The following is a 25,370-nucleotide window of genomic DNA, read 5'->3' as shown; positions in this document are numbered from 1 at the left end:
ATGCAGTTTAATGTAGATAAGTGTGAGGTTATTCACTTTGGAAGTAAGAATAGAAAGGCAGATTATTATCTGAATGGTGTCAAGTTAGGAAGAGGGGATGTTCAACGAGATCTGGGTGTCCTAGTGCATCAGTCACTGAAAGGAAGCATGCAGGTACAGCAGGCAGTGAAGAAAGCCAATGGAATGTTGGCCTTCATAACAAGAGGAGTTGAGTATAGGAGCAAAGAGGTCCTTCTACAGTTGTACCGGGCCCTGGTGAGACCGCACCTGGAGTACTGTGTGCAGTTTTGGTCTCCAAATTTGAGGAAGGATATTCTTGCTATTGAGGGCGTGCAGCGTAGGTTCACTAGGTTAATTCCCGGAATGGTGGGACTGTCGTATGTTGAAAGGCTGGAGCAATTAGGCTTGTATACACTGGAATTTAGAAGGATGAGGGGGGATCTTATTGAAACATATAAGATAATTAGGGGATTGGACACAGTAGAGGCAGGAAACATGTTCCCAATGTTGGGGGAGTCCAGAACAAGGGGCCACAGTTTAAGAATAAGGGGTAGGCCATTTATAACGGAGATGAGGAAGAACTTTTTCAGTCAGAGAGTGGTGAAGGTGTGGAATTCTCTGCCTCAGAAGGCAGTGGAGGCCAGTTTGTTGGATGCTTTCAAGAGAGAGCTGGATAGAGCTCTTTAGGATAGCGGAGTGAGGGGGTATGGGGAGAAGACAGGAACGGGGTACTGATTGAGAGTGATCAGCCATGATCGCATTGAATGGCGGTGCTGGCTCGAAGGGCTGAATGGCCTACTCCCGCACCTATTGTCTATTGTCTAAAAGAATGTGCGCTCTATTTCCGGAATCATAGAGGTTTATCGTGGAGGGAGATGGCTAATGTGTCTGTTAATGCAGTTATTGTTTTGTTCATTGGGTCTTGTAGATAAAAAAAGGTTTACTCATTTCATATTTCTCCTTTGATTTATGGATAAAGTTAAAATGAACAGTAGGGGTCTTGAGAAACACAATATTTAATACAAAGTTAATTTTGGCCCATTATAAGCTTTTTATAAAGAATTCATATTTAATCATGACTTTTCAATGCACTATTATATGTTGGAATGTATTTAATCTTTTAGATAAAGCACTAGTGTTAATAGTGTTACCATTTCATTGTTAATATATCCCATATGTTTTTTCTTGGAAAGATAAGTGCACTTGTGGAAAATCCCTATTTCAGGAAAGAAGTTCCATGGAAGTACTGTGGTCAAAGAGACTTGTGCATCCAACCATGTTTAAACTTTTCACCATTTATTACTTGGCATATCATTTCTAACTAGTTCTGCTTAGGAAAAACTACTGCCTCTAAGTGTTGGGTCAGATTGGACTTGACCCATCCCTACTTCATGATGCCCCCACCCCCAGCATAATCCCTAAATTTGTATGACCCCCCCCCCCCCCCCCCTCCTCCCCCCATGCAGATTGAATTGAACTCATAACCCTTGTGGTGCATCCATTTCGTGCACCAGAGCATTCCCTAGGCAGCGGCCAAACCTCGAGTGGTGTAACCTGATGTCCAGCATGTTGACTTTGTGTATTTAATAACAGTTTGATGAGATTTAAATTATTTTGAAGTTGGAAATTATTATTTTTTAATATTAATTTCTTTATTTAAATACATGTTTAATGGATGCAAATCAATAGAAAAAACCCATTAAGATTACATTAAAGTGGGAGGAGAGAGACAAAGCACTTACTTTTTTTCCATCCAGTTTAGCTGTAGTCAACATACGACAGACAGTATGTCGTATGTTGAAAGGCTGGAGCAATTCGGCTTGTATACACTGGAATTTAGAAGGATGAGGGGGGATCTTATCGAAACGTATAAGATAATTAGGGGATTGGACACATTAGAGGCAGGAAACATGTTCCCAATGTTGGGGGAGTCCAGAACAAGGGGCCACAGTTTAAGAATAAGGGGTAGGCCATTTAGAACGGAGATGAGGAAGAACTTTTTCAGTCAGAGAGTGGTGAAGGTGTGGAATTCTCTGCCTCAGAAGGCAGTGGAGGCCAGTTCGTTGGATGCTTTCAAGAGAGAGCTGGATAGAGCTCTTAAGGATAGCGGAGTGAGGGGGTATGGGGAGAAGGCAGGAACGGGGTACTGATTGAGAGTGATCAGCCATGATCGTATTGAATGGCGGTGCTGGCTCGAAGGGCTGAATGGCCTACTCCTGCACCTATTGTCTATTGTCTATTGTCCAGTCAGTGATGAGTTCAGTGGCAGAGGGCAGATCAAATACCCTGGAATTTGACCTCCAGCTCCTTCTTTGCCTTTTGCTCTGCAGTACACAGATATTGAAGTCAAAGATTTGCTCAACGCTGCAGGAGAGATGGGATGAGGTGGGATGGGGTGGGGGAGGGGGGGGTTGGGGGAGGGGGGGGGTTGCGGGAGGGGGGGTTGGGGGAGGGTGTGGTGATAGAAACATAGAAAATAGGTGCAAGAGGAGGCCATTCGGCCCTTCGAGCCTGCACCGCCATTCAATATGATCATGGCTGATCATCCAGCTCAGTAACCTGTACCTGCCTTCTCTCCATACCCCCTGATCCCTTTAGCCACAAGGGCCACATCTAACTCCCTCTTAAATATAGCCAATGAACTGGCCTCAACTACCTTCTGTGGCAGAGAATTCCACAGACTCACCACTCTCTGTGTGAAGAAATGTTTTCTCATCTCGGTCCTAAAAGACTTCCCCCTTATCCTTAAGCTGTGACCCCTGGTTCTGGACTTCCCCAACATTGGGAACAATCTTCCCGCATCTAGCCTCTCCAACCCCTGGGTTGTAGTGATGGGTGGTAGTATCATGGTTCTGTTCTGCGTTTTCTGAATGGCATCTCTAAATGGCACCATCATTTTCTAACCTTATCACTTGCTAGAGGGGGGTCCCGTATAGAAGACCATGATGTTGGGTCTTCTATACGGGACCCCCGTATAGAAGGGGGTCATCGTCGGGTACTGCAGACTGGAGTCAGCACCTTCAGGAGAGCGAGCAAATGTGGACGTAGTTTTGAAGGATTCTGCAAAGTATTTTCAGAAATGCAAATCAGGGTTAGCATGGGGATCTTTCCGAGTTAATATAGAAACAGTAGGTCACTCTGATCTGTAAATAAGCAAAGACATTACACAGTTACCAGCGCACTGATTCTGTCTGATAACTTGGACTTGGACAAAAGGCAGGCTCCTTTCTTGCTGGTAATTTACAGTAATCAAAGTGCAATACTATCAAAAAAATTCACAAGGACTTGCCAAATTAGTTGAGACTTTTGCTGTTGTGATGCTGTCTCATGTAAAACAGTTTAGTCTAATGTCTTCTGAATAGTCATTTTTGTTACCTTTGGGCAATTGCTATTCAAGCAGGTTGAATACCACGTTAGGAAAAGGGGACGTACAACGAGATCTGGGTGTCCTAGTGCATCAGTCACTGAAAGGAAGCATGCAGGTACCGCAGGCAGTGAAGAAAGCCAATGGAATGTTGGCCTTCATAACAAGAGGAGTTGAGTATAGGATCAAAGAGGCCCTTCTGCAGTTGTACAGGGCCCTAGTGAGACCGCACCTGGAGTACTGTGTGCAGTTTTGGTCTCCAAATTTGAGAAAGGATATTCTTGCTATTGGGGGCTTGCAGCGTAGGTTTACTAGGTTAATTCCCGTAATGGCGGGACTGTCATGTGTTGAAAGACTGGAGCGACTAGGCTTTTATACACTGGAATTTAGTAAGGATGAGAGGGGATCTTATCGAAACGTATAAGACTATTAAGGGGTTGGACACGTTAGAGGCAGGAAACATGTTCCCAATGTTGAGGGAGTCTAGAACAAGGGGCCACGGTTTAAGAGTAAGGGGTAGGCCATTTAGAACGGAGATGAGGAAAAACCTTTTCAGTCAGAGAGTTGTGAATCTGTGGAATTCTCTGCCTCAGAAGGCAGTGGAGGCCAATTCTCTGAATGCATTCAAGAGAGAGCTGGATAGAGCTCTTAAGGATAGCGAAGTCAGGGGGTATGGGGAGAAGGCAGGAATGGGGTACTGATTGAGAGTGATCAGCCATGATCGCATTGAATGGCGGTGCTGGCTCGAAGGGCCGAATGGCCTCCTCCTGCACCTATTATCTATTGTCTAATATTGCCTTGTGAGTAAAAGGTTCCAAAATGCTAACAGAGGTTCCATGTTTTGTCGGGCGAATGTAATGAATGACTCATTGATGATCTGGGGCAGGATGAGGGGCCCAAATGTGAACTTGACATTCGGATGCGGGAAGATTTCATTAGTCGGTTGCGTGTTGCATTCTTGGGAGAGATGCAGAGTTGATGGAAATATTTTCTTCCTTGTATTCCGAAACCAGAGCCTTTTGGTTTAGCAACCAGAAAGCAGCATTTGTACACCTGGTGGAGGATGGTTAACAAATGGGAGGAATTGTATCTTTTGGAGGTGTTTACTGAGGAATGGAAGCAAATGTGTTAAAGCATCAATAGGTTTCTTCAGCAAGCATGAAAGGCCTTAAGCAGCACCTGTCAAGAGCAGTGAGTTATTATGCTTTTCACAACCATTTATTCTACGGTACTTAATTTGCTGTGTGTTCAGAATGTTATAGACCAAGTTGTGGACTGCAGTTCCTTTGTCCGATTAATTGACTGCTACTCATCATGGTCTTATTTAATCAACATTTCCCAGAGGGTTGGGGCATTCTTCAATGCAGCTAATTATCACATAACTTCCAAATTGATCACTAATGATAAAAATTAAATTGAGATATCTATTTTAACATAAATAGTTGATATGCATCATTTCATTCATGATATGTTAAGGGGCAGGGTGTCATTTCAGTATCTAACAGGTTATTCCACTTTCCTTAACTGGTTTTGAGCGTGAGAGATTATTGATTATGTCTATTGAATGCACCCCTGTTAGAAGCCATTTTCACAGTGACACAATGCGAATCTTGAAGATCATTTGCTAATTTTGTAATGCTTTGAGCCATCCAGTTTGGCACAGTTTTATAGTCGGCATGCTGTTAACTTTGAACATCGCATTAGTGACAGAACTGATTCTAATTAAAATGGATTGACTGACAGCAGCATGCCCACTGTACTAATTGCCATTTAATTTATGTTCGCAAATTAACAAGCTATGACAAAAGTTGTGTTGGTGTCAGTGGCAAGTTTGTGGAGTTTCATTGACTCCAAGGCAGAAGGTTGTGGACTTGTAGCTTGTCCCAAAGATTTTGTGCAGCTCCGTGAGAATGGGGGTGCTGACTTTTACATTAAGTAAAAACCCTGTGAGTTAATTATAAGATTCCATGCAACATTTCTAACCAGAGAAGAAACTGCCCACAGGTATACTGGCATCTCTGAACTAATATCCCTGGACAAAACCTGCTTTTAGTCATTATTGCTGCCTACCTAATGAACACTGTGTACCTTCCTAATTGAGACCTATCTAATGAACACTGTGTACCTTCTCTACCAACAAAGGCATTCACTCAAGCTGCAACCAGTCTTACACATCAACTGTCTTCATGCCGAAGGTATCACAAAATGCTGGAGTAACTCAGCGGGCCAGGCAGCATCTCGGGAGAGAAGGAATGGGTAACGTTTTGGGTCGAGACCCTTCTTCAGTCTGAAGAAGGATATCGACCCGAAACGTCACCCATTCCTTCTCTCCTGAGACGCTGCCTGACCTGCTGAGTTACTCCAGCATTTTGTGATACCTTCGATTTGTACCAGCATCTGCAGTTATTTTCCTACACAACTGTCTTCGTGCCAGTAACTATCATCTAATTAGTTCAGCATTAAATGAGTGCATCATTTTCTGTACTGCAAAAGATGCAACCCTGCCATGCCAGTACACTCTGTTTCAATTCAATAACTGCAAAGTACGTTAAGGCAAGCTCCCATTTCATTCCTAGACATGCATCTCCTTGGCAGTCACGACGTGAGCTGTCAGAGGCACAGTCTTGCGATTGAATCACCGAGCCACGGTCCTATCAACTCAACTGTGCTCAACTCAACTCAACTCAACTGCCTGAAGTAATTTCTTCCTATTTTTGAACTAACACAGTCGTGGGAAACAAAATCCCTGCATCTACCTTGTCAAGCCCCGTAAATGACTTTGTGTTAAAATCAGACACCATCTCTCATTCTTTTAAAGTTAAATGTGTACAGACCAAGTTTACTGAAGCTCCCTTCATATAAGTCACCTTCCCGGCAATCGCTTGACTGCTTATATGTGTTTATATGCGTTTATATATGTGTTTATATGTGTTTATTTGACTGCTTATATGCCTTTAATGTGATAATAACTGTCTGCCCCATGCCTTGTTAGTTTGCTTTATTCGGACCCTGGTTTTGGATTGAACTGAATCACTTTCAACTTTATTTAGCCCAGAACCAGATGTGTTCCCCTCCTCAAAACCCTACAAATTCTGTCCTTCAAGTTCAGATCCGGCCCCCTGCAAGTAAATCTACCTTAACGTCTGCCCTTGGCGATGTATTCCATACTGCAACAATTTGGTTCTTGGTTTTTTTGTTCTAGCTTCTCGTGTCTGGTGCACATGGTCTAAATCTCCCAGTTATTGATCCTTCTGCTAATGGAAACGGTTTCTCTCTACCTGCACCATTTACGACTTTAACCACCTATAGCAGATGTGTTAGAGTAATACAGCTTGGAAGCAGATTAATCGGCTGGACAAGTCTACACCAACTATCAAGCACCCATTTACACAAATACAACACTCGTCCCATGTGATTCTGCCAATATTTTTGGGCGGCACAGTGGCGCAACAGTAGAGTTGCTGACTTCCAGCACCAGAGACGTGGGTTTGATCCTGACTATGGGTGCTGTCTGTACAGAGTTTGTGCATTCTCCCCCTGACCGTGTGGGTTTTCCCCGGGTGCTCCGGTTTTCTCCCACACTCCCATACGTTAGCTTTAGAAAAAATTGTAACTTGTCCCAAGTGTGTGGGATAGTGCTAGTGTATGGGGATTACTGGTTGGTGCAGATTCAGTGGGCCAGAGGGCCTGTTTCCACACTGCATCTCTAAACTAAACTAAACTCCCATCAACTTCCTTGCCTTTGACAAGGTCCTGCATGGAATTTTAGTTTGGATGGTTAGATTACATGGAATCTAATTGGATACAAAATTGGCTTGGAGGGAGGATTTAAAGAGTAATTTTATTTATTTTTTTAAGATACAGAGCGGAAACAGGCCCAGGCCCTTTGGCCCACCGAGTCCATGTCGACCAGTGATCCCCGCATATTAACACTATCTTACACACACACACAAGGGACAATATACATTTATACAAAGCCAATTAACCTACAAACCTGTACGTCTTTGAAGTGTGGGATGAACCCGAAGAACTCGGAGAAATCACACGGAGAGAACGTACAAACTCCGTACAGACAGTGCCCATAGTCGGGGTTGAGCCCGGGTCTTTGGCGCTGAAGGTGCCGTAAGGCAGCGACTCTACTGCTACGCCACTGTTGTGTAGGGTTGCTTTTGTGATTGGAGTCTCATGCCCAGTGGAGTGCCGCAGGGGTTGGTGCTGGGTCTGCTGCTGCTTGCTTTGTACGCTAACGGTTACGATGACAATTTTGTCAACATCGTCAGTAAATTTAAAGATGACACCAAAATCGGTGGTATGGAGGACAGTGAGGAAGGATAACCAAGTTAACTGAGGATTTAGATCAGTTGGGAAGTGGGCCAAGGAAGGACTATTGGGATTGAACTCTTGACGCATGTGAAATGTTGAAATTTGGTGTGTAAAATTGTGCAGTAATTGGTAGAACCCTGGAGAGTGTTGCAGAACACATAGATCTGGGATACTGGTGCATGGCTCCATATAAACGGTGAGTCAGGTGGACTGTGAAGAAGGCGACGATTGGCAATATTTGTCTTCATTGGGTAAGCTATTGAGTATAAAAGTGAGCGCATAATAATGCACCTGTACAGGTTGTCGGTGAGACCACACTTGGAGTACTGTGTACAGCTCTGGCCACCCAGCAATGGAAGGGTGTCATTAAGTTGGAATGGGTGCAGAAGAGATTCACCTGGCTGTTACCTTGGCTGTCAGGTTTGCGTTGTAGGAAGAGGTTGAATAGGTTGCGGCTTTTTTCTTTGAGGCTTGAGAGGCTAGGAATTCACTGGATGAATTTAAAAGAGAGTTAGATAGAGCTCTAGGGGCTAGCGGAATCAAGGGATATGGGGAGAAGGCAGGCGCAGGATACTGATTGTGGATGATCAGCCATGATTACAATGAATGGCGGTGCTGGCTTGAAGCGCAAATGGCCTCCTCATTTCTATGTTTTTTGTTAAGAAGTATAAGATCACGAGGGGCATGGATAAAGTGAACGCTCGCGTCTTTTTTCCAGGGTAGAGAATTCTGAAACAACAGGGCACATAATTAAGGTGGACGGGTGGGAGTAAAGAGGACCTTGGGGGTAACGTTTTCACTCTGAGGGTAGTTTGTATCTAGAATAAGCTGCCAGAGAAAGCCAGAAATGTGGATAGAATTACTACTTTTAGACAATAGACAATAGGTGCAGGAGTAGGCCATTCAGCCCTTCGAGCCAGCACCGCCATTCAATGCGATCATGGCTGATCACTCTCAATCAGTACCCCGTTCCTGCCTTCTCCCCATACCCCCTCACTCCGCTATCCTTAAGAGCTCTATCCATCTCTCTCTTGAAAGCATCCAACGAACTGGCCTCCACTGCCTTCTGAGGCAGAGAATTCCACACCTTCACCACTCTCTGACTGAAAAAGTTCTTCCTCATCTCCGTTCTAAATGGCCTACCCCTTATTCTAAAACTGTGGCCCCTTGTTCTGGTCTCCCCCAACATTGGAAACATGTTTCCTGCCTCTAATGTGTCCAATCCCCTAATTATCTTATATGTTTCAATAAGATCCCCCCTCATCCTTCTAAATTCCAGTGTATACAAGCCTAATTGCTCCAGCCTTTCAACATACGGCAGTCCCGCCATTCCGGGAATTAACCTAGTGAACCTACGCTGCACGCCCTCAATAGCAAGAATATCCTTCCTCAAATTTGGAGACCAAAACTGCACACAGTACTCCAGGTGCGGTCTCACCAGGGCCCTGTACAACTGTAGAAGGACCTCTTTGCTCCTATACTCAACTCCTCTTGTTATGAAGGCCAACATTCCATTGGCTTTCTTCACTGCCTGCTGTACCTGCATGCTTCCTTTCAGTGACTGATGCACTAGGACACCCAGATCTCGTTGAACATCCCCTCTTCCTAACTTGACTTAAAAGACATTTAGATGGATGTATTGATAGGGTTAGTTTAGAGGGTTATTGACCAAATTCCAGGCCAATGGGACTAGCCCCATATGCTAACTTGGTCAGCATGGTCAGGGTGGGCTGAATGGCCTGTTTCCATGCTGCACTGCTCTACCACTCTATAACTTCCTCAGATTCTATCTAGCGCTCGCCTAGCTGAGATGTGCAGTGGTCAACCAGTTTATACATCTTTGGAATCTGGGAAGAAATTGGGTGTAGTTTAGAGATGCAGCGCGGAAACAGGCCTCTTCGACCCACCAGGTCCACGCCGCCCAGCGATCCCCGCGCATTAACACTATCCTACACCCACTAGGGACAATTTTTACATTTACCAAGCCAATTAACCTACAAGCCAGTACGTCTTTGGAGTGTGGGAGGAAACCGAAGATCTCGGCGAAAACCCATGCAGGTCACGGGGAGAACGTACAAACTCCGTACAGGCAGCACCCGCAGTCGGGATCGAACCCAGTTCTCCGGCGCTACATTGGCTGTAAGGCAGCAACTCTACCGCTGCGCCACCGTGCCGCCTGGAGAAAATCCACGCGTTAACTGTGGAAACATGCAAATTCCATGTGGATAGCACTGGAAGTTAGGATTGACCTCTGTTTGTTGGATCTGTGAGACTGCAGCAATACTAACTGTGCCCCATATCCTCCAATCTGCTTTGTTCCAAGGAGATAGATTTAGAACATAAATGGCTCCTCCAAAATTATGCCCCCGGTAACATTCAGTGCAATGCAATTTTAACCTTGTAAGCTTGCACAGCCCCCCTGATACCATTATCATTAAACCAATACAGCACTGGTTGAATGTGGATGTGGAAGATCATGCCTGGAACACCACCAGGTGGATATTAAAAAAAAGAGATGCTTTTCTGATGAAGCTACAACACAGAACTATTAGTGTGCTAGGGCATAAAACTATTAAAAGAATTAAGAGATTTTGCAACCAATATATCAGATCAAAACTATGCAGTTCCATCACATCCTGCAGTGAATGGTGGCGGCCAATTAAACTGCACAAGGAACACCCATGAATATTCCAATCCTTAATGACTGAGACACATGACTGAGATTGGGAGGAAAACTTTTTCAGCCAGAGAGTAGTGAATCTGTGGAATTCTCTGCAGTGGAGGCCAATTCACTGGATGTATTCAAGAGAGAGTTAGATATAGCTCTTAGGGCTAACATAATCAAGGGATATTTGGAGAAAGCAGGAACAGAGTACTGATTGCGGATGATCGCCCATGATCATATTTAGACTATAGCGTGGAAACAGGCCTTTTCGGCCCACCGGGTCCTTGCCAACCAGCAATCCCTGCACATTAGCATTATCCTATAGCTACTAAGGACAATTAAAAAAACAAACATTTACCAAGCCAATTAACTTACATACCTGTACGTCTTTGGAGTGTGGGAGGAAACCGAAGATCTTGGAGAAAACCTACGCAGGTCACGGGGAGAACGTACAAACTTCGTACAGACCCTTATGAAGGGTCTCGACCCGAAACGTCACCCATTCCTTCTCTCCTGAGATGCTGCCTGACCCGCTGAGTTGCTCCAGCATTTTGTGAAACCTGCTTCGTGTACAAACATTTGGGATCCATTGAAACCACTTGGGTCTGGACCTTTAAACAGCTTTGGTCTCGATGTAGGTTCAACGGCCAAAGATGGACAAAATAATTGAACTTCGAAGATGAGTTGAAAATGACTGCCCTCAACATCAGAAGAGCGTTTGATCAAGTGTGGTGTCAGCGAGACCTATTGGAATTGAAGACCGTGGAATCAAAGGAAAACCATCTCCACTAGCTGCAGTTTTGCCTATCACAAAATTGAACGTAGTGTTAGCTGCAATCACCTGTGGCCAATCATAGCTCCAGGACATTATTTCAGATGTACCAGGCCATTGATTAGGTCTTATCATCTTCAGCTAGTTCATCAGGGACTTTCCTTCCATTATAAAGTCAGTTGTGTTAGTATCCCATTCCATTCATATTACCTCAGATCATCATCTATTTAAGATGAAGCAAAACCTTTAAAGCTTGTGGTGGTGTGGCAAATAACATTTGGAGTTATAGAATCACGGAGATATACAGTGAGGAAAACAGACCCTTCAGTTCATCTTGGCCCATGCTGACCAAGCTGGCATTCTGGGCTGCTCTCATTTGCCTACATTTGGCCTATTGCCCTCTAAATGCTTACTATCTATGTATCTGTCCAAATATCTTTTGACCGTTGTAATTGTATCCATTTCTATAGCGTTTGGCAGCTTATTCAAGATACGGACAACCTCTGAGTGACAAAGTTGTTCCTGAGGTCCCTCTTAAATCTCTCCCCTCTCATCTTAAGCCTCTGCCTTCTAGCTTTATAATCCTCTACTCAAGGGGGTAAAGTCTGTGAATGTTCACCTTATCCATGCCCCTCATGATCTTCTACATCTTAATGAGATCACACCCCCCCCCCAGCCTCCTACGCTCCAAAGAAAGAAATTCCAGCCTATCCATCCTTTCCCTGTAACTCAAGCCCGCGAGCCCAGGTAACATCCTGGGGAATTCCTTCAGCGCCCTTTGGACCTCAAGCTGTTCTCATCATGATGAGACTCTGCTGAGGAGACTCGGGTCCTTTGGAGTGCAGGACCTGAGGACCGAGATGAGAAAACATTTCTTCACACAGAGAGTGGTGAGTCTGTGGAATTCTCTGCCACAGAAGGTAGTTGAGGCCAGTTCATTGGCTATATTTAAGAGGGAGTTAGATGTGGCCCTTGTGGCTAAAGGGATCAGGGGGTATGGAGAGAAGGCAGGTACAGGTTACTGAGCTGGATGATCAGCCATGATCATATTGAATGGCGGTGCAGGCTCGAAGGGCCGAATGGCCTACTCCTGCACCTATTTTCTATGTTTCTATGACCTTCTTCGACACTGGTGGAATCAGCCATTTTCTATGGAGTGATCTGCTGGAGCAGCAGCATCTCAACTGCTGACAGGAAGAGACTGAATAGACAATAGGTGCAGGAGTAGGCCATTCAGCCCTTTGAGCCAGCACCGCCATTCAATGCGATCATGGCTGATCACTCTCAATCAGTACCCCGTTCCTGCCTTCTCCCCATACCCCCTCACTCCGCTATCCTTAAGAGCTCTATCCAGCTCTCTCTTGAAAGCATCCAACGAACTGGCCTCCACTGCCTTCTGAGGCAGAGAATTCCACACCTTCACCACTCTCTGACTGAAAAAGTTCTTCCTCATCTCCGTTCTAAATGGCCTACCCCTTATTCTTAAACTGTGGCCCCTTGTTCTGGGCTCCCCCAACATTGGGAACATGTTTCCTGCCTCTAATGTGTCCAATCCCCTAATTATCTTATACGTTTCGATAAGATCCCCCCTCATCCTTCTAAATTCCAGTGTATACAAGCCTAATTGCTCCAGCCTTTCAACATACGACAGGAAGGCCAGCTCTGTCCCGGGTTGCCCCCTCGGCTCAGTGCAGGCGGTGGGAGAGAGGAGGATGGTGGCAAAGCTACCATCGCTGCTGGACGACTCCTCCCACCCCATGCAGGGCACTGTCAATGCACTGAGCAGCTCCTTCAGTGACAGACTCCTTCACCCCAAGTGCGTGAAGGAGAGATATCGAAGGTCCTTCCTTCCTGCTGCCGTCAGACTGCACAACCAGCGCTGCTCCCAGCACGCCAGTAAATAAAGATCATTACTGCTATTTTAATTTTTTAATGAATGCTTATTTATTTTTGCTATCCACTTTGCTTCAGGAACCCTGCAAATTTCCCCGTTGTGGGACGAATAAAGAACTTATTATTATTATAGACAATAGGTGCAAGAGGAGGCCATTCGGCCCTTCAAGCCAGCACCGCCATTCAATGTGATCATGGCTGATCATTCTCAATCAGTACCCCATTCCTGCCTTCTCCCCATACCCCCTGACTCCGCTATCCTTAAGAGCTCTATCTAGCTCTCTCTTGAATGCAATCAGAAAATTGGCCTGCACTGCCTTCTGAGGCAGAGAATTCCACAGATTCACAACTCTCTGACTGAAAAACGTTTTCCTCGTCTCAGTTCTAAATGGCCTACCCCTTATTCTTAAAATGTGGCCCCTTGTTCTGGACTCCCCCAACATTGGGAACATGTTTCCTGCCTCTAACGTGTCCAACCCCTTAATAATCTTATACGTTTCGATAAGATCTCCTCTCATCCTTCTAAATTCCAGTGTATACAAGCTTAATCGCTCCAGTCTTTCAACATATGACAGTCCCGCCATTCCGGGAATTAACCTAGTAAACCTACGCTGCACGCCCTCAATAGCAAGAACATCCTTCCTCAAATTTGGAGACCAAAACTGCACACAGTACTCCAGGTGCGGTCTCACTAGGGCCCTGTACAACTGCAGAAGGACCTCTTTGCTGCTATACTCAACTTATTATTTATTATTGTGATGTGCCAACTTGGCATCGTGACGCTCTGACCTTTGTGCTCGATACTCTTCGCCATGAAGGCAAGTGTCAACACCCTGTCCACCTACCATTGTAGGACCATGCACCTCTACTCTCAGATCTCTCTGCTGGGCAACGACCACAGGCAACACGAGACATTCCAATCACTACTCCTCTGCACGTATCAACATTGCTATTACCAAATCCCTCGGCTTCAAGGTCTTGTGAGCTCGACACGAGCAGGTTGATTGGGTGGAATGCAGCAAGGGGCTCACCACCAGCTTTTCCTACACCATTTCATGGCTGCAAGGCAGTATTTTGCAGTGTGGTGGAACACTCTGAACTTGCTTTGTCGTGCGGGATTCCAGAAAACACTGAGGGGGTTCAGTAGAATCGAGGACAATCGGAGAAGTCTACGATCCATCCCTCACTTTAGATGGTTGGTCTTTCTGTCTACAGCGTCCACCATTCACCATTGTGCGACACAGGAACCCTTTTATAGCACCTTGCAAATCTGCAATCACATGAAAGTCACGGGTTCAGAATCCTGGAACTCGTACGTGACTGTTCCGTGGGAATACCTTTATCACAGAGGCTGCAGTGGTTCAGATGACAACTCAAACCACCTTCGAAAGGGGAGCACTCAAAATAGTCTTGAAAGTGGCTTCTAAAACACACAAATGAACTAACATATCCAGCAATTCTCAAATGTGGATCATGGATCTCTGACCAGGGGAACAAAATGATGAATGCATTTTTCAATGGAAAAATTCTCTTGAACCTTGAAATATAAGAGTTTTGCTCTGCGTCATTTTTTTCCGCTGTGCACTAATATCGGCATGTACCTCGGCAAGTGCAAAACATTGCTCTTCTGCATTGCAAACATTCTTTGTAGGTAATATCACCTTTAGCCCCTGTAAACAATAACGTGTGACTTGGTAACTGGCCACTTGGATTAGCTTATTGGCTCTAATATCTTGCTGCTTCCCCACAATCTCTTTCTGCTGTCATCATTAAACATGCTGTAAGGGTGAATTACAGTGTATTGTCAACATTATCATTGTAGCTTTACCTTTGGAGATCTTCCAGTCATTGCTTCCCAAGTCTCGGGTATCCTAGGATTCACAAACCGCGGCAGTGAGTGAAAGAAAAACGGGGGAATTATGTTGACCATGGTCAAACAAACATTGCAGCGTTACATCCAATTCTGATATTTTGGAATGTATATGAAGGTTTTAGAGGGTAATAAAGATAACTACAGTATAAGAAAATAACTGCAGATGCTGGTACAAATCGATTTATTCACAAAATGCTGGAGTAACTCAGCAGGTCAGGCAGCATCTCGGGAGAGAAAGAATGGGTGACGTTTCGGGTCGAGACCCTTCTTCGGACTGATATATAACTACAGGATGGGTCTGGGATAAGGGTTTCTGCTATTATGTCCGAGTGGGGTTCTCCTTCGAGCAAAGAAGGCTGAGAAGAGATTTGATAGAGATCTAGAAGAATATTAATGACTTGAACTAAATGCATAACCAACCATCTCTCCATACAATAAAAAGGTTGTATTAATATGCTAAAATCCTGAGTTCGAAAGCTACAAAAACTATATGGCATTAGAGGGAATCAGGATTATTAGATTTTAGAATTGGAAATATCTCATTCATTATCTATATCTATATACTAAAACTCTCGTTTGTTTGTTTATTTGTGATCGAACTACAGCCAAAACGGTACACGATAGCTTGACAATTTTAGGCCCACCTTACTCACCGTCATCACTTTAATGGTAAAGCAAGTAGTTTTATTGAAATCGGTGTTATATTTTTTAAGTTATTCACATTTTAAAGTTTAAATCTATCTCCTAGGGACGGAGGGAGGGGGAGGGAGGTGGATAAGGGGGGTTGAGGGGGATGGAGAAGGGGGAGGGTGGAGTGGGGTAGGAGAGGGTGCTGCACCAATGCAGGAGAGGTTTGGGCCCAACGGGTCCACTTGGTCTAGTTGTATTATAATCATAGAGCATGGAAACAGGTCTTTAATTCCAACTTGTTTTGGTGACCAAGGTGCCCCATCTAAACTAGTTCCATTTGCCCACATTTGGCCCATCCATATACCTCTACATGTCAACCTGTCCATACCTTCTAATATCACATCATAGACGTCCATAAATACTGATTTAGAATGTATTTATTTCAAACAAGTAGCAACACCATCTAAATGTATTTAATAGAGATATTATGTTAATTTTTTTTTTCCAGACAACACTTTTGGCTAAAAACAAAAAAGATAATTGGCAAATTGTTACTAATTTATCTGGTACTCTGCAGCATTTTACGCAAAATAAGAATTGTTGAACTATGTTTTTGATGAAATATTATTGCTAATTCTCAGACGCAGAGTGCTTGGATTATCTTCGGGAATTGACAAGATTGGAAGTGTACGATGGGAACTGGCTCTGTGTCTTCTTGCGGCCTGGGTAATCTGCTACTTCTGCATTTGGAAAGGACCAAAGTCCACTGGGAAGGTAGGTTTAAATTTACACACTTGGTTCTATTCAATCCATGCGACTCTGAAATATGGGTAGCCCATATTAGCACTGCATTAAAGAATGCATCAAAGAATCCAGGACTATATGTTGCCTTCGCAATGGTATATGATGCTGTTTGACATCACCGAATCTAGTTCTGCTGCAGGCTATGATTCTTTCAGTTATTATGGTTGCTTATGATAATTTCCTTTGTGATACTAATTAGTGCAATGTCTCCAAGTAAAATGACATTATGGAAATGCTCAGTGACTGTAGTCTGTGCCCTTAAAGTAGTCCAACTTAGAAATTACTTGGCATTGATTCTGATTTTTAAATGTTATGCATACTGCTTCACTGTCAGTTTCTGGTCTTAAGGATGTGAATATATACGGTACGATGCACTGATGTACAGTTTTATCATAGATTGGCCTCCTTCTTCTAATTGAGGAAGGACATTCTTGCTATCGAGGGAGTGCAGCGTAGGTTCACCAGGTTAATTCCCGGGATGGCGGGACTGTCGTATGTTGAAAGAATGGAGCGACTGGACTTGTATACACTGGAATTTAGAAGGATGAGAGGGGATCTTATTGAAACATATAAGATTTTTAAGGGATTGGATATGCGAGAGGCAGGAAACATGTTCCCGATGTTGGGGGAGTCCCGAACCATGGGCCACGGTTTAAGAATAAGGGGTAGGCCATTTAGAACGGAGATGAGGAAAAACTTTTTCACCCAGAGTGCTGTGAATCTGTGGAATTCTCTGCCTCAAAAGGCAGTGGGGGCCAATTCCCTGGATGCTTTCAAGAGAGAGTTAGATTTAGCTCTTGGGGCTAATGGAATCAAGGGATATGGGGAGAAGGCAGGAACGGTACTGAATGTGGATGATCAGCCATGATCACAGTGAATGGCGGTGCTGGCTTGATGGGCCGAATGGCCTACTCCTGCACCTATTGTTTATTGTCTATTCACTGCCACCCTTCCCTCTTTAGGTGGAAAGGAAGAATTGCCAGAGCTGAGCATTTATTCATGGCCGTGATGAATAGCATTCAGTGGTCGCATGGTCAGCAGAGAGAGCCAGTGTTAAACATAGAAACATAGAAAATAGGTGCAAGAGGAGGCCATTTGGCCATTTGAGCCAGCACCGCCATTCATTGTGATCATGGCTGATCATCAACAATCAGTAACCCGTGCCTGTCTTCTACCCATATCCCTTGATTCCACCAGCCCCTAGAACTCTATCTAACTCTCTTTTAAATTCATCCAGTGAATTGGCCTCTGCTGCCTTCTGTGGCAACCAATTCCACAAATTCACACCTCTCTGGGTGAAAAAGTATTTTCTCACCTCAGTTTTAAATGGCTTCCCCTTTATTCTTAGACTGTGGCCTCTGGTTCTGGACTCCTACAACATTGGGAACGTTTTTCCTGCATCTAGCTTGTCCAGTCCTTTTATAATTTATACCTCTCTATAAGATCCCCTCTCATCCTTTTAAATTCTTGGTGTCTAATAACCTGCATTCTCTATTTATCAGGTTTTCTGCAGTTGCCCTGAGGTGAGATCTGTCATTGTAATTTTTTAGCCAGGGTTCCAGGCTTAGACAATAGACAATGTTCCTCCTCACCAAGCGAGGAGTGTCCCGCTTCATGTCTTGTTCCCTCTGGCAGCGTGTTAAACCCCATCCCAACCTGCTCACTCAGAGCTGTAGGAAAAACAATTGCAGATGCTGGTTTAAATCGAAGGTAGACGCAAAATGCTGGAGTAACTCAGTGGGTCAGGCAGCATCTCAGGAGAGAAAGAATGGGTGACGTTTCGGGTCGAGACCCTTCTTCAGATTGATGTCCGGGGAGGGGTCAGAACTGAGAAGGGGGAGGGGATAGAGAGAGGAAGCAGGGACTACCTGAAGTGGGAGAAGTCAATGTTCATACCGCTGGGGTGTAAACTGCCCAAGCGAAATATGAGGTGCTGTTCCTCCAATTTGCGCTGGCAAAGGAGGAGGCCCAGGACAGAAAGGTCAGTGTGGGAATGGGAGGGGGAGTTGAAGTGCTGTCTGGGCCAAAGCTGAAATATAATCCTCTAACTCATTGCTTTCACTGGTTTTTGGCTGCATAATATAAATGGAAGGCTGTACATGTAACGTGAAGTTATGGCGAGTCCGAAACTTGTTGGTTGTAGAAGAAGTTTATTGCAGCCGCAATATTCGAATACAGAGTTAAACAACAAGGTAAAGGACAACCATCACAAACTTACTGTCTTCCTTGAAGACTTCGCCGAACTAACTAAATCGGGCGCCAAACGCGCACATGACATCGCTGGCCAATCAGCGATGTCGCTCCCTGGACCAATCCCCATGGTCGCGTTCCCACGTGACCTCGCTGGCCAATCCGAGGGTTCGACGACCTGGACCATTCTCTATGGTCGCTACATGACCCCCCCCAGAACCCGAGGTGCGGAACCTAGCAGGGAGCCGGATTTCGCGACCATAACGAGTACGGAGAGGGACAGCCTGAACCACAGGAGCCGGGGGTTCCGGACTTGGCGGAACAGCCGGAACGGGAGGTCCTGGAGGAACTACCGGAACGAGGGGTCCTGGAGGAGCTGCCGGAACAGGTGGTCCTGGAGGAGCTGCCGGAACGGGGGGTCCTGGAGGGACTGTCGGAACGGGGGGTCCTGGACTGAGCGGAACTAACGGAGGTCGGCCTCTCCTAGGGGTTTGACCGACCAGGACTGGTTGATCCGGATCCAAATGGGCAGGTTTAAGCCGGGACACCGAGACGAGCTCACTCTTGCCGCCCATGCCTAAGGTGAAGGTAGCCGTTCCCTTACGCAAAACCCGGAACGGCCCTTGATAGACCCTCTGCAACGAGGCGCGATGGGAATCTTTTCGCAGAAAAACGAACTCACAGTCCTTCAGGGAAGGCGGTTCATGTAGCATGGGACACCCATGTCGTGAAGTCGGAACTGGAGCCAGGGAGCCCACCCGTTCCCGGAGAGACGCTAACACTGAAGGGACAGTAGGCAGCTGGTCTGAAGGGTCCGGAAACAGATCTCCGGGTACTCGAAGTGTCGAGCCATATACTAGCTCTGCAGACGACGCACCGAGATCTAGCTTGGGAGCAGTCCGGATGCCCAACAGAACCCAAGGGAGCTGGTCTACCCAGTCCGGGCCTTCAAGCCTTGCACTGAGGGACGCCTTAAGTTGGCGGTGGAACCTTTCTACAAGTCCATTTGCCTGGGGGTGATATGCAGTCGTGGGTTGTAACTTGGACCCGTACAGTTCTGCAAGCGCGGCCCAGAGGGACGAAGTGAACTGTGGCCCTCTGTCAGTGGTAATAACTGCCGGGACCCCGAAACGAGCTACCCAATGAAGGGCCAAAGTCCTAGCACAAGACGCTGACGAAATATCAAACAATGGGAAAGCCTCTGGCCACCGGGTGAACCGATCCACCACCGTGAGGAGGTGGGTGTAGCCCCGGGAGGAAGGCAAGGGCCCGACCAAATCCACGTGGATGTGGAAAAAACGAACAGCCGGGACCTCGAACTCCTGTACGGGGGGCTGGACGTGGCGCTGGACTTTAGCGGTCTGACAGGGCACGCAGGAACGTGCCCACCCCGCTACCTGTTTCCGTAGGCCATGCCATACAAACCTCGCTGCTACCAAGGCAGAGGTGGAGCGGATGGACGGGTGCGCCAGCCCATGAATGGCATCGAAAACCCGGCGCTGAAGGGAGGGCGGTACTACAGGCCTGGGACGGGGAAGAGAAACATCGCACCAGACTTTTGTGCCCGCCGACCCACAAGCTACCTGGGCCAACTTCAATCCCGAAGTGGTGGACCGGTAAGCCGAAACGGTATCCGCCAGAAGCTGTGCCTCCGCAAGCTCCTGGGGATCCACTTCGCAGTCCACCGCCGAAATAGGGGAAAAAGCAGGTCTAGACAGGGCGTCAGCAACGGCATTAAGCTTACCCGCGACATGACGGACATCGGTGGTAAATTCGGAGATAGCAGTCAGGTGCCGCTGCTGGCGGGCCGACCATGGGTCAGACAGTTTCAAAAAAGCAAATGTTAATGGTTTGTGGTCCGTAAAGGCCACAAATGGGCGGCCCTCGAGGAAGTACCTGAAATGACGAACAGCTAAATAGAGAGCCAGAAGCTCTCGGTCAAATGCGCTATACTTCAGCTCGGCCGAATTTAGTTGCCGGCTGAAAAACGCTAAAGGCTGCCAACGGCCACATACCTGCTGCTCCAGAACCCCGCCCACCGCCACGTCAGAGGCGTCAACCGTCAGGGCCGTGGGGGCGGAGGGGCTCGGATGGACCAACATGGTGGCGTCTGCCAAGGCTGCCTTAGCTGCTGTAAAAGCCGACTCTGCGGCCGGGGACCATATCAACTCTACCGGTTTTCCCGCAAGGCACTGGAAGAGCGGGTGCATGACCCGCGCAGCTGCCGGAACGAACCTATGGTAGAAATTAACCATGCCTACGAACTCCTGTAGCCCTTTTACTGTGGTGGGCCTGGGAAATGCCCGGATAGCCTCCACCTTCTCGGGCAAAGGGGAGGCGCCGGCAGGGGTAATTCTGTGCCCTAGGAAATCAAGAGCAGGAAGGCCGAATTGACATTTGGAGGGTTGGATAATGAGCCCGTGGTCTTGGAGCCGCTGGAACACGGTCCGCAAATGGGCCTGGTGTTCCTGCACTGAGGGGCTGGCGACCAGGATGTCGTCTAAATAAATAAACAAAAAGGGTAAACCCCGGCCCACGCGGTCCATCAGTCGCTGGAAAGCCTGTGCCGCGTTCTTTAAACCGAAAGGCATACGCAACCATTCAAACAACCCGAACGGAGTAATTGTTGCAGTTTTCTGTATGTCCTCCGGTCGCACCGGAATCTGATGGTATCCTCGCACCAAATCGATTTTGGAAAACACCACCGCTCCTTCCAGCCCAGATGAAAAATCCTGTAGGTGCGGTATGGGGTAGCGATCAGCCGTGGTGACAGCATTGAGACGCCGATAATCGCCACATGGTCTCCACCCCCCAGATGCCTTGGAGACCATATGTAACGGCGAGGCCCACGGGCTGTCAGACTGACGGACAATTCCCATTTCCTCCATTTTCCTGAACTCCGCCCGTGCCACCACCAGTTTGTCTGGCGGTAGTCTCCTGGCCCGAGCGAAAACGGGAGGGCCTTCGGTGCGGATGTGATGGACCACGCCGTGCTTGGCCGAAGGCGTGTCAAAACGTTGGATGAGCAGCTCTGGAAACTCCGCCAGAATCTCAGCATACGAGTCGGGGGCCGCGACGACGGCCTGGACAGTAGGGCTGGGCGAGGAGGCGATTGTCGGAGCGACGTGCTCATCTTCGGCGGAGGGTCGGAGGTCGTTACCGCGGACATCAGGAACCAGTGAAAAAGCCCAGAGAAAATCTGCGCCCAGGATCGCTTGTTTGACGTCGGCTATGATGAATGGCCATTCGTACGTGCGGAGGCCTAACACAAGGGACATCTTCCGTGTACCGAAAGTGCGAATTGGGCTGCCATTAACCGCGATGAGGGTGGGACCTGTCTTACCCGATCTGGTTTCGAGGTCGGTCGGCGGCACTATGCTGACGATGGCTCCCGGGTCTACCAAAAATTCTGTGTCCGTGAATCGATCATGGACATAGAGGCGCCGGTTCTGGCCAATCGTAACTGCCCCTATGTACGATCGGCCGAGGCATTTCCCGCGAAGGTACAAGGCAAACGGCAGTTGCGGGATTCGTTACCCCATCGTAGGTGATAATAGCACCAGCCGCGCTTGTGCGGATCTTTTTGGCGGGCTTTCGGAGAATTGGCGGGAGACGTGGCGCCATCTTGCCGTCGCTGTGGCGTGGTCACTGATGTCGAGACTTTGTTGATCGAACCACTTGCCTTGTTTTTTGCCGCTATGAGCGCGTCCGCTTTCGCTGCATATGCTTCGGGGTCCTTAAAAGAACAATCCGTGAGCAGCAGTCGGACATCCTCGGGAAGTTTCTCGCAGAATGCCTGTTCGAACATAGGGCAATCCGTATGCTCACCGGCTAGCATCATCATTTCGGCCATGAGGACGGAAGGCAGTTGGTCTCCAAGATCTGATAGGTGCAGAAGTTTTGCCGCACCACCATGCTTATTAAACCCGAAGGTTCGCAGTAATACTTTCTTCATGGCCTCGTACTTGTTTTCCGCAGGTGGATCCACGATGAACCGCATCACGCGCTTGGTTGTGTCCGGCGATAGAGCGCTGACGAGGTAGTAGTACATCGTGGATTCGTCCGACACCTTCTTTATATGAAATTGAGTCTCGGTGTGGATAAACCAAGCTTGCGGCGCGTGCGTCCAAAACAACGGAAGGTGAACGCTTGCCGCGCTTAACTCCGGTGTGCCCGGCTCGGTCATCGTCAACGAGGCGTCGGGTTCCTGCTCAGTCGGTGATCGTCCAGATCACGTCGGGGTCACCAATATGGCGAGTCCGAAACTTGTTGGTTGTAGAAGAAGTTTATTGCAGCCGCAATATTCGAATACAGAGTTAAACAACAAGGTAAAGGACAACCATCACAAACTTACTGTCTTCCTTGAAGACTTCGCCGAACTAACTAAATCGGGCGCCAAACGCGCACATGACATCGCTGGCCAATCAGCGATGTCGCTCCCTGGACCAATCCCCATGGTCGCGTTCCCACGTGACCTCGCTGGCCAATCCGAGGGTTCGACGACCTGGACCATTCTCTATGGCCGCTACAAAGTATTATTTATGGACATTTTTCCAAGATGATGAAGAACAGGGAAGTTACAAACCCTTTGCCCAATGACAGCAACTCATTATTTGCTTGTGAATTCGCAGCGCATAATTCTGGCAGCGGAAGATGGAATGGAGACTTCAATCAGTAACGTTTACAGTATTGGTGGGAAATTAAATAATGGACTGGTGAGAGGCAGATTAGTTCCACAATTAGTTGAAGACCTCTTTGTGAGGACACTTAGAAATGCGTTCACTCCAAGCATACTTGTGTGATGATGCAGGAAAGCTTTGGTTTAACTCCATTCCCCACGTGCGTTGACAAGCACAAAATTGTGTGTTCTGCATGGGAGGTGCAGTAGCTTGTTTGGTTGCTTGAGCTTGTGAAGGTTTTGCAGTGAGTCACAGCTTGAATGAATAATTCCACAACAAGAATGACAGAAATCACAATCTATTGTACTATCAATGCAGACATGATTTATACACTGGGCATCACTCTTCCTGCATGCACACCATTGGGCAGCCATTGTGCCCAAATCAGGGCGGCACGGTGGCGCAGCGGTAGAGTTGCTGCCTTGCAGTGCTTGCAGCGCCGGAGACCCGGGTTCGATCCTGACTACGGGTGCTGTCTGTACAGAGTTCGTACGTTCTCCCCGTGACCACGTGGGTTTTCTCTGAAATTTCAATTCAGTATAAAAATTGCTGGAAACGCACAGCAGATCCGGCAGTGTATTGCAGAAAGTAAAACAGACAATATTTCAGGTTAAGACCTATCATCAGAACAATAATTAACTTGTGTTTTGGAGACCCGGATTTGATCCTGACTACGGGTGCTGTCTGTACGGAGTTTGTACGTTCTCCCAATCATTGCGTGTGTTTTCCCTGGGTGATCTGGTTTCCTCCCACACTCCAAGATGTACAGGTTTGTAAGTTAATTGGCTTTGATAAAATTGTAAATTCCACCTAGCGTGTGGTGCCGGAATAATGGGGATCGCTGGTCGGCGCGGACCCAGTGGCCAAAGGGCCTGTTTCCACGCTGTGTCACTAAACTAAACTAATCTAAACTAAAAAGAAAAGCTTTAAATGACCTCCAATTCATAAAATGCTGGAGTAACTCAGCAGGTCAGGCAGCATCTCGGGAGGGAAGGAATGGGTGACGTTTCGGGTCGAGACCCTTCTTCAGACGAAGAAGGGTCTCGACCCGAAACGTCACCCATTCCTTCTCTCCCGAGATGCTGCCTGACCTGCTGAGTTACTCCAGCATTTTGTGAATAAATCGATTTGTACCAGCATCTGCAGTTATTTTCTTATATTCCAATTCATAAAACATTGCTGATTTTGTGAACATTGTAAAAGTTTTACATGTTTCATTGGAACTGAGTTACACAATGACAACTATTTGAATTAGGCCCTCCTTGGTTTCGTGACCCTGTTTTAGTCCTGACTTTGGCTGCTGTCCATGTGGAGTCTGCCTGTGACCGTGTAGATTTCTGCCAGGTACTCCAGTGTCCTCTGATGTCTCAAAGATGTGTGGGCATGTCAATGGATTACCCTTCAGTATGTGTGGCAGGTGGCAAAATGATAAAGGTGGAATGGTGTGCATGTGAGAGAGAAGCTACGTGGAAATAAAGAGAGAGAGAGAGAGAGAGAGAGAGAGAGAGAGAGAGAGAGAGAGAGAGAGAGAGAGAGAGAGAGAGAGGGACGCATGACATTGGAAGGCTGGTAGCCCAACTCGATGGGCTGAATGTCCATCATCTGCAAGTGAACCATCACTGCCCCAGTATAGGTGGGCGATTGTATTTTTAAACACCTTGGGATGAGGTGCTGCAACCAACAGGGGAAGCAGAACAACAGCCTTTGATTCCTTCTACCTTTTTATATTTGTCCTGTTCCCCTTGCATCAGAAGAAACCTTCCTTGCCTTAATGCCAGCAGTTCAAACTGGCTGCGCTGAGAAGGGTTTTAAAAAGCGCACTATAATGAGACTAATGGATTCAATGAGGCATAAAGGAACACTGAAGAAAGGGAAAGAGATGTGTGAAAAAAAAAAAACCCCCGAAAGAGCTACGTTGTAATGGGCTAGGAAAAGGAGCTAGGCAGCCATGATTATATCTCCTGAAGTGTCTTTTGTTTCCGTTTGCAGCAACTGCAAAGAATGGCCCTTCACGGAGAGCCATTAATAGTAGGGCAAAGATTGATCTCTGCATTCACAGGAGGGAAGGAGAATGTTCACGAGATGCATGCAGAGTTTCTGCTTTGCCAACCTCCCCTGTGTGAGGAATTAAAGCAGTCTCTGAAAGATTTTTTTTCTTTTTCCGTTCCAGATCTAAA

General features: G+C 46.8%; 1 protein-coding gene across 1 annotated transcript in view; it reads left to right on the top strand.

The window, feature by feature from the left end:
- The window catches only part of slc6a11b (solute carrier family 6 member 11b), a 162,474-nt gene that overhangs the window by 5,534 nt on the left and 131,570 nt on the right, over nt 1-25,370 (top strand). Inside the window, exon 6 of the mRNA XM_078413997.1 lies at nt 16,162-16,294. Within this exon, the coding sequence (XP_078270123.1) occupies nt 16,162-16,294 (133 nt within the window). The remainder of the gene's footprint in view (nt 1-16,161; nt 16,295-25,370) is intronic.

This window comes from Rhinoraja longicauda, chromosome 17, assembly GCF_053455715.1.
Source record: "Rhinoraja longicauda isolate Sanriku21f chromosome 17, sRhiLon1.1, whole genome shotgun sequence".
In the NCBI taxonomy this organism is placed as follows: Eukaryota; Metazoa; Chordata; class Chondrichthyes; order Rajiformes; family Arhynchobatidae; genus Rhinoraja; species Rhinoraja longicauda.
Note: the sequence above shows the minus strand (reverse complement) of the source record. Positions and strands in the feature narration are given on the sequence as shown.